This window comes from Ochotona princeps, chromosome 1, assembly GCF_030435755.1.
Source record: "Ochotona princeps isolate mOchPri1 chromosome 1, mOchPri1.hap1, whole genome shotgun sequence".
NCBI lineage: Eukaryota > Metazoa > Chordata > Mammalia > Lagomorpha > Ochotonidae > Ochotona > Ochotona princeps.
Genome location: NC_080832.1, coordinates 162,487,032 through 162,496,765, shown reverse-complemented (window position 1 = coordinate 162,496,765; position 9,734 = coordinate 162,487,032). Strand labels below are relative to the sequence as shown.

General features: G+C 59.6%; 1 protein-coding gene across 1 annotated transcript; it reads right to left on the bottom strand.

The window, feature by feature from the left end:
- Nucleotides 1-5,154: 5,154 nt before the first annotated feature.
- Nucleotides 5,155-9,512, bottom strand: FOXF2 (forkhead box F2). Its single transcript, XM_012930164.3, has 2 exons — nt 7,926-9,512; nt 5,155-5,377 (listed from the first exon to the last, which is right to left on the bottom strand). Exons 1-2 carry the CDS (start codon nt 9,145-9,147, stop codon nt 5,214-5,216), a joined length of 1,386 nt encoding a protein of 461 aa, XP_012785618.3. The 5' UTR covers nt 9,148-9,512; the 3' UTR covers nt 5,155-5,213.
- Between the last annotated feature and the right edge of the window lie 222 nt (nt 9,513-9,734).

Sequence of the window (9,734 nt, the reverse complement as noted above, 5' to 3'; positions counted from 1 at the left end):
AGGCCCTTCTGGTGCTTGCTGGGCTGCCCAGTGCTGGGGTCCTGTGTGTGATGAGTAAGGAAGGGATTTCGAGAACTCTGTGGAAGGAAGGGAATGACGCCCAGAAGAGACAGCAAGCAGGTCTTCCTGTAGCCACTTTCCCAGATGGTCTCAGCCTGGTGACAAGGCAGCCTGCCAGTGTGGAAGGCTGACATGTGGTCCGACTGGTGAATGCAGCCCCTGCCCAGCTGCAGGTGTGAGATGGGCATCTCCAGGCAGCCAAGCCCAGCTGAAAGGTGGCCAGCAGCCCTTCCATCAGGAGGGAAAGCTGGGAGGAGAGGGGCACCAGGACCTTGCTACACTCTTCCCTTGAGTACCTTCAGCCTGGGGAAGTCTGGTTAGAACCTGGGACACGCAGGTCCCCTCCGGCGCAGCCCCTCCAAACCCCCATTCCTGTCCTGCCCTGGGAACTGCAGAGCCATGGGCTTGTCAGCTGAGTCCCTGGGGACGCAGATGTTCTGAACTGCAAAGAACTTCCGGAACTTTCCTTCCCTAACCCCCACCTCAAAGGCCCTTGAGGTCTGTGTGGGAGCCGTCCCTTCCCCCGCCCCCACCAGCCCCGTGTCTACATCTGCGCTGTTTTTCCTTGCCCAGATACTGTTTCATAGAGGCAGGCTTCATCAGATGTACTTCCGGTCTGAGAAAATACATTACAATACATTTCCATCCTAAGTAAGTTGGTGCTTGCCCAGAATTAATCGCCATTGGGGAGGGCGATGAGGTATCTGGGAATCTTACAAAGAAGAACTTCTCCTTTGGGGATGAAGATGAAAAAATTCCACTTGGTGCCATGCAGTGGCACATCCTGGGGGTCCTGGAGAGGCCCCCCCCAGCAGTGGAAGCGCCTGCTGTGAAACACAAGCCAGTGGGGGGAACGGCTCCTTCTCACCGCCCTCCTCCCCAAACCCCACCCCTCCGGCTCCCCAGCTGAATCCAGGAAACTGGAGCACACAGTCCCAGAGAACCCACTATCTTCCCCCAGACACAAAGAGGAGTCAGGCCAGATAGGAGCATGCAGGGTCCAGGGGGACCTGGGAAGACAGCAGTGGCCTCAGGGGTGGGAGGCCGGCTCCCTTCTCCCCTCTCCCAGGGTACTCCTCCCTGGGACAGCTCAGGATGTAGCCGCAGACTCGTTCCCCCTGGCCCTTCCCCTCCTCCTCTTTCCTTTCTTCCTGTCCATCCCTCCTTCTCCGTACTCTGCCTACCCTCCCATTCTCGCTTCCTGTCGTCCTCTTTGCCCTCCTCTCCTCCCCTCTCTCTGTCTCTTTCTTCCTACATCTCTCTTTCTCTCTCTTTCTCTAAGCCCCTTTTCTCTATCTCAGTGTCTCTTCTCCAGCCCACTGGTATCTAAGACGGTTATTGCTGTGCTCCAACATCATAACCCCTCTCTGGCCTTCTGCTCCAGCCTCACAAAGGTTTGGAGGTGCACACCTGCTGAGACAGCACTTCCTTCTGTTTGGCGAGCTCCAGTGTTGATGCTGCTTTTGGGGACCTGGCCGTGCTGTCCTAGGAGTCAGGTAGACTTCAGCAAGTCCATCTGACTCCTCTCGGCAACTTGTGCTGGAATGAAGCAAGATGCCCTTTGTTTAAACGACAATGGAAATATCTTAATTTCCAGCTCAGGGTTCGAAACCAGCTGGCGCTGTGGTATATCAGGCTAATCCTCTGGCTGTAGTTTCAGCATCTCATATGGGCAAGGTTCGAGTCCTGGCTGCTACACTTCTGATCCAACTCCCTGCTGATGGGTCTGGGAAAGCAACAGAAGATGGCCCAAATACTTGTGCCCCAGTACCCACTTGGGTGACCCAGAGGAAGCTCTTGACTCCTGGTTTTGGACCAACCCAGCAGGGGGGTTTGGATGTACACTCAAGGTTAAGAATGGCTGATGATGTCAGATGCAATGTTCCTCCCAGCCATTCTGGGAAACTGCAAGACCCAAACCCAAACCATCACATGTGGCTCGAAATCTTTGGCAGCCACAGCCTGGCTCAGCACTGCCAAAAGGATCTATCTTCATCTTTTAGGCAGATACAAAGGGGTAAGCAAGAGACCCCTTAACAATGGGGCTGGTATGGTGTGTATGAGGCTAATCTTCCACCCACTGCACTGGCAACCCATAGGGTTCTAGTCCTGGCTGCTCCGCTTCTAATCCAGCTCCTTGTGTGTGGAGTCCTTGGGACCCTGCACCCACGTGAGACCCAGAAGAAGCTCCTGACTCCCAGCTTCGGATCAGCTCAGCGAATGGAAGATTTTTCTCTCTGATTCTTCTTTCTCTGTAAATCTCTTTGAAATACTTTCAAATAATAAATAAATAAATCTCTATAAACAGAAATTCCCAAAGAGGTTCAACAAGACAGCCTGAGCACCCAGCACGTGATCAAAGCTGGGTTTTTTCACTGGGGTCCTTTTGCACTGAGGGTGCGAACTCCAACGGCAGGTGACAAATAACGCAGACATGAAATAGCCCAGTGCCTTCTGGGACCTCACTGTATTCTGCCAGTGTGCAGAAATGCTAAGTTTCCAAAACACAGCTGACAGCAGAACAGTCGAAGCATGGATGACCCAGCTGCACCAGCTCCTGGGCTGTGACAGTTACCGGTTCAGGTAGGATTTATCACTGACACGTGAGCAATAGGCAAAGTAAGTGAGACCCTGTGTGTGAGAGAGAGATGGCGGGGGCGGGGGGAGGAAAGGCTCAAACAGAAAAACAAAGCAAAAGTATTGTCCTTAGACAATATTCAATATTTTTAACACCTGACTGTGAGTGGTTGTGTCCACACAGAAGCCACCATCCCAGATCCCCATTTGGCGGCAGGGGGCGCGCTGGCCCTCCCTCAAGCAGCCGGGTCGGACACAGGCAGAGTTTTTCGTCTTTGAGGCCCTGTCATTCTCTGTATAAACAAGTTACGTTCAAGTGTTTAGGATATAAATTACGACCATGCCGGCTGCCTCGGGAGGAATGTAAACACAGCACTGTGGTCGGGGCAAACTCTGAAACTGACTTCATAATTTATAGCAGGCCCTGAGGAGCTGGGCATAAAAGAACAGAAAAGACTAAAAAAAAAAAAAAAAAAAAAAGACCCGGTTGAACAGCAAATATGATCAGAAAGAGAGAGAAAGAGAGAGAGAGAAAAAAAGTTTACATCGCCACTTCATTTTGGGAGCTTTGGGAAGAAAATGTGAGGGTCGGAAAGATGGTTCAACCAGGAGACTGAAATGTGCTTGGGGTCCAAACACCCAGGCAGTATCTGTCTCCTGGGACACTGTGTGACCAACTAATTGGGACAAGGGCCTTTTAGGGGGCGAGAAACCAACGTGAGGTTCCCCTCCACACCATCACAAAAGCAAAAACAACAACACAGCTAGAACTTGCCCAGCAGAGCGGCCAGCCCGTGCGGAGGGTGGCTGTAGGCATCACTGTGCCGGCCTTGACCAGCAGCAGGAGCCCTGGCCAGGACCTGCGGGCGCTGCTGGGCCTGCGAGGCTGCAGCAAGCAGAGGGTCCTCCTGCCTCCTTCTTTGCCAGCTCTGAGTCTCTGAGAAACTGATGAGAGGCCCCAGGGGAGCCCTGCTCCAGCCAGGGAGAATGAGAGGGGAGGGGGCTGGCATGGCCCCTGGGGAGGGGCTGCAGGCAGCTAATGAGCATGCTCTGAGGTGGCCACAGAGCACTGTGTGTGTGTGTGTGTTGGAGGGGTCCTGGTTTCCACTTCTCCCTGAGGAATGGTGGGGAAGCTCCAGGAACTACGAGCACCCATGGCTGGTTCTCTCTAGGCACTCAGCAACCTTTTGCTTTGGGTCCATGAAAAGGCCAGAGCTAGAACCAAGTTGCCGCCTGCAACGGGGCACAGGGCTGGACAGCCAAGTCCAGCCTGGGGAAGTTCTGGCTGGTGCCTTTCTGCACTCCCTCCCCCACTCCACCGGCTCCATCATCATTTGTCCCCTCCTCTTAGGGGAGAGGGTGGGGGACAGGGGACAGAGCTATCTTTGGGACCTGGAAGGCAAACACAAACGGGGCGCAGGAGGAAGTTTTCTTCCTTCCAGCCCTCACCTCGCTTTCTCTGGCCTGCTTGGCAGTCCCGCTCACCTTCTGGTTTCAGTTTAACCAGGGAGAGCCAGGGAGAGGCACAGAAAGCCAGCATGGCAACAGTGCTGAGAAGGGCCATGATTGGCCAGCCGGCTGGTCGGTGGGTCAGTCAGTCGGTGTGTTGGTCGCCTTAGACCAGGACTGTGTTAGCCAGGGCACAGACCCCCACACCACGTTGTCTATTATGCAGTGAGGGCAGGATAGCACTGGCACAGGAAGCTGGTACAGGGAGGGGTGGGCGAAGAGGCAGGGGGTCCACCGGAAGCTGTCGGTACCTGGTAGAGGAAGCAGGCCCCTAACACTGCTATTTGTCATATACATTTTATTGAAAAAAAATTTTACATCAAAATATTTTGGAAAACAGTTAAAAGCATACGTAAGTGTAAATATATCCTCCTTTTAAAATTCAAGCGAAGTGAAGAGTATACACGAAGATCATGAAAAGTATCTTTAAAACTGGGTGTAAAAATCTGTCTGGCAAAAAAGATGTGGTGTGGTCAATACCGAAACCACTTTCTCCGGCTCCTTGTATGGTTACTCAAGAGGTTTCTCGCTTCTGTTCTTTGGCACCTGTAGTCGTAAGGGGCGTTTGGGGGAGGGGAGACATGGAGAGCTCCCCCGTGTAGCAAGCCAGCAACAGGAGGGTTCTTGGAGACCTTGTGCTTAGCACACACTGCCTTTTTGAAAAGCCACGCGAGTTTACATAGACAAAGAAAAACACACGCGCGCGCACACACACACACACACACACAACACGCCCTGTCTGCTTCACGCAGACCCTGGCCACCCAGGGGCCAGGAAGGCCACCTGGAGTAAAACGCTGGAGTTCCTGATCTCCCCAGTCCCAGGGCTCCCTCAGCTGGGAGCCTGCACGTTTCCCCACGAGGAGTATCCCCTTGCCAAGGTCGGACAGAGAGCCCTGGCAAGAAGCAGGCGTGTGTCGACAGCAGAGGGGTTCTTTCCTGGGCACTGGGGCTAGGTGCTGGGCTGTGCTACTTACTGCTCTCTGGGAGCACACGGTGCGGGGGGCCGTTCCCGTCTGCCCCTCATCAGAGAGATGGGTGAGGGGAGCCTCCGCCTGGCGGCCTCGTTCACATGACGCAGGGCTTAATATCCTGACACACGCTCTGGTGGTGGTGGTGATAGTAGGACCCGCTGGCCGAGGGGGAGAAGGAAGAAATGCCGTTGAAATTGAGGACAAAATCCTTTCTGTCGCACACCGCAGTGGAGTGAGGTTGGTAACGAGGCAGTCCCACTGAAACAAACAGAAAAGGGACACATAAAACCTCAGACCCTGTCAGCTGGGCTGTTGAGGGGAACACGCAGCTAAGCAGCCAGGCGTCTTTGTGCCAAGAGGGTACTGTGGAAAAGCACTCCATTGCCACTGCCGCACGCCAGAGGCAGGAAGAGCTCCCGCAGCTCTCTCCTCCTCCTCCCCGCCGGTCCCTGGCAACTGGGGCTCCATCTCCTGAGGGCAGGCCTCCAGAGAGCAGACCGGGCCATCCCGCAGCCTCTTCTGAGACCAGCTGAAGACAGCGAAGGCCCGTAAAGCACTGAGCTCCATCCAGACAGATCCTAAGCCTTGCGGGCTGCTCGGTTTTGCTTTTGCTTTCATTGCTGGCCCCTGGCGCTGCTGGGTGTATCTCTGAGTGCGCTGGGCTCCTGGGAATCTCCTGTTCTAAGTCCCCCAAACCCCACTAGCACTGGCCTGCTGAGCCCTGTTGGCTTGTGTCCTTTATAGTCACCCCAATAATATAGGGAACCACCACACCTATACATCGCTGAAGGACTGGGTGGCGGGGAAACAGCAAGAAAGCCATGCCCGCCATGGTTTGGCCAGGCTCAGGCCTGACTAACGCATGGCCTCGGCCCGGCGCGCGTCCCTGGAGCTTTCACGAAGTCAGGGACTCTGCCTAAGTGACTCTTGAGAAAGTCACCGCTGTCTCCCGTGGCTCGCCGTGTGCGTGTCGCTGCTGGCGCAGGTGTGTTCGCTCTCCGAGTTAGTGGTGACACTTAGGGACCTCAAACCAGCGTGACCCAGGAGCGAATGCCCACGTTACGCCAAAGACCCAAAGACCCAGGGTTTGCTGTGCTGGCGGGGACGCTGAGAATCCGAGCTGTTCCTTTCTAGGCTCACCCGGCTTAAGCAAGGGCGTGCTGCGGTCCTGAGACCAGCGGGGTGCGCTGCCCAGCCCGGCTGCGCCCACGGGCCATGGGGGGTGAGTGGTCGTCCTGGGTGTGCTGGGGAGAGGATGGAGGTGGTGATAACAGTGTGTGTGCGCTGAAATATATTCAGCCCAGGGGAGAACTCTGGGCCCTGCACGAGCTTTCCAGTCGGCCTCGGCCGGGCGGAATGAATCGGGTGGCACCGCATCGGGCCAGTGCGGACCCCCTTGGCTGCTCGGAAGCCACGGCCCCCAACAGGTCGGGGAGACACCAAACTAAACCTAGGGGCGGAAGGGAAGGAAACTTTCCCATGGGGGGGCGAGGGGCAACGCGTCCCCCAGTCGGGCGTCAGGCCTGAGCCGTGGCCTGCCGGCGGGTGCTCCAACACACCCCGGGCGCGCTGCACCGCGCGGACTTGTTAGGTTCCTGTCCTCTGCAAGACACGGGGTCGGCGAGTTTGCGAGGACCGCAGCCTTGAGCTCGGGATGCCTTGGGGCACCGCCGGTCCTAGCTCCTCCGTAGTTCTCTTTTGTAGGAAACTGTTTTGCAGAGGCTTCGCATCTCAAAGACTCTGGGTTCAAGTTGAGAGCGGCCTGCAGGAAGGTGGGGCGGGCAGGGTCGGGAGAGGAGCAGACGGGCGGGCAAGGGGGCGTGTTGTGTGATTGACAGCCAGTCCGGGGGGGATTTTTTTTAAAGAGGGGAGGGTCGGCTGTATTGGTTACTTGTTGAAATTCCCATAAAACTGAACAAGACTGTTCTCAGTGGGTGAAGTCGGGCTAAGCCCCTCTCCGGTGTGGTCTCTGCGCCCAGACTTTGTTTACTTAACCTCTGAGAACCGCATTTAAAAGGCCTATTTGGGAAATTTCTCTCACCGAGGCACAGACATCTTTTGCCCATTTCTGGCCTTTCCCCTCCCCCACCTCTCTCCGGATCCGGCACACCGGGACCGCTAGGTACTAAGGTGGCTGTTGCAGATCCAGCGGCCCCCGTGGGCATCAGGGCTGTGGCAGGCCGGCTAGCCGGTCCCGCAAAAGGCTTGGTCCCTCTACCGCCCTTGGCACGTCCCTGAAAACTCCTCAATTGCCATCAGCGCGTTTTAAATCAAACCCTGCCAGTGGCCTGGGATGGCAGAAACAGCTCTGGGAAGCAGAGGCCCAGCGAGAACCCAGTGTGGGGCGGGAGGAGGGATGGCCCACAGCTCCGCACCCCCTCCAACGGGCCGCTGCGATCCAATGATCAACAGCCCCCAGGACCCCAAATGAGTTCCTCTCTGCCCAGTCTGCCTTGCTGCTGCTTCCCTGGGCTGCCCATCCCAAAGCTGTCGGACTTAAACAGTAACAACAAAACGAACATTCAAAAACAAAACCAAAACTCCAAAGTCAAAGGGACCCAGGCACATCAAGTTCCGGGACCAAGGTCAGTGTCAGTCAGACCCCTGGCGCCTTTAGACTAGGCCTTTATCATGGATACCCGCCGACCCGCGGGGCTCCCAGAAGCTGGGCACAGCCGGGTATGGAGTCTGGGAAAGGGCACGAAGACCCCGGTTCCCTCCGGGGAGCAGGCGCCTGGTCCCGTCAGCTGCCTCCCGACCCCATGCCCTGTGACCCCATGCCCTGTGGCCCCCGTAGCACCATTACCTGACAGGTCCTCACGGGCGTTCTGGTGCAGGTAGTTCTGCTCCAACGAGTAGGACGATACGCTGGAGTGCAGGCCCGCGGGTGCCGCGCTGTTGCCGCTGGGCGTCAGGGCCGGCGGCTGCTTGAGGTAAGGCGAGGCTCCGGGCGAGCTCCAATGCGCCGCAGGGCTCGTGTAGGGCGAGTGGCACTCGATGGCGCTCGCCATCGCCGGGGAGGAAGGCACCGGGCTGCTGCTGCTGTCCGGCCCGAAGTCCCCACCGCTGCTGCCCCCGCCGGCCGCACCCACGGCCCCGGGCCCTGCGGGCACCGGACAGCTGGCCATGTAGGTGGAGCCCGGGTTAGGCGACATGTGCGGGACATGGTGATGATGGTGGTGGTGGTGGTGGTGCGCGTGAGGATGCGCGTGGCCCGGGGCACCCGCGCCCGCGTCGTAGCCGGTGGCCATCATGTCGAGACCGCCGTAGCCGCCGCCCTGACCGTGGCAGCCGAGCGGCGCCGAGGGGGGCGCCTGGAAGTCGAAGCCCTGGGGCAGCAGTGAGGCCCCGAAGCCCAAGCCGCTGACCACGCGGTGGTACATGGGCTTGAGCGCCTGGCACTTCCGTCTGAAGCCGCGCGGCCGGCGGCGGAACGAGCCCTCCTCGAACATGAACTCGCTGGCCGGGTCGATGGTCCAGTAGTGGCCCTTGCCGGGCCGCCCGAGGCCCTTGGGCAGCTTGATGAAGCACTCGTTGAGCGAGAGGTTGTGGCGCACGGAGTTTTTCCAGCCCTGGTAGGCGCCGCGGAAAAAGGGGAAACGCGCCTGCAGGAACTGGTAGATCTCGCTGAGGGTCAGGCGCTTGCTGGGCGAGCTCTGGATGGCCATGACGATGAGCGCGATGTACGAGTAGGGCGGCTTCTCCGGCCGCCGCAGCCCCGAGCTCGCCTTCTTGGGGCCGCCGCCGCCCGCTCCGCCGCCGCCGCCGCTCGCGCTCTTGCAGGCGGCCGAGGAGGCGCTGGCTGCGTTGGACGAGGACGAGGCGCAAGAGCCGGAGGACGACGACGACGAGGAGGACGAGGAGCAGGAGGTGGCGGCGGCGTCCAGCGCGGTGGTGGCGGCGGCCGGCGGCGTGCTCATCAGGGCGGCCTGCAGCGCTCCGGGGGCCGGGCTGCCGCACGCGCGGCGGAGCGGGGCCGGCGGCGGGCGCGGCGGGGGCGGCGGCGGCGGCCCGCCCTCGGTGGTCATCAGGGAGCCGGGCCGCGGGGGCGGGCCCCGGGCGGCGAGCGGAGGCGCCGGAGCGGGATCGACCCAGAAGCCCGGCGAGCGCCCTAGCCCGCCGCCCGGGCTGCAGCCGTGGCCACTGCGGGCCAGCGCTTCGGCCGGCGGCGTCGCCTGCTTTCAGCTCCTCCGGGGCTGCTGGCTGCAGCGGCTGCGGGTCGGAGCCAACGCCCGACGCATCCCTTCCCCGGAGCCGCGCGGATGCCCCTCGCCCTGCGCGCCCAGGGCCCGGCCGGGCCGTGCAGCCCGAGCCGCTGGGAGCCGGGCTGGAGGCCGGGACCCGGGGGACGCGCCCGACGCCTGCAGCAGCGGAGCGCTCCTCGCAGTGTCTCTGGGACTTCCTCCCGCCCGCGCCCTCCCCCGGCCGCCCTCGCTCCCTCCCTCCAGCGCAGCGCACCCCGCCCTGCCCCCTCCGCCGCCGCGCCCGCGCCCCTCCCAACCTGGCGGCCGCCGCTCCCGCTCTTATCTCGGCGCTCGCGCGGCGGGGTACCCCCTCGCCTCTTCTGGAATTCCTCCCTAGGTCTCCTTTCCCTCCCCCCCCCCCCCCGCCCAGA

What these genes read in the sequence shown, in the direction of transcription:
- FOXF2 (XM_012930164.3), bottom strand. Translation starts at nt 9,147, where the DNA reads ATGACCACCGAGGGCGGGCCGCCGCCGCCGCCCCCGCCGCGCCCGCCG. An exon ending in CGCCCGTGAGGACCTGTCAG is followed by an intron (nt 5,378 to 7,925) that starts GTAATGGTGCTA and finishes TGTTTGTTTCAG; the next exon opens with TGGGACTGCCTCGTTACCAA.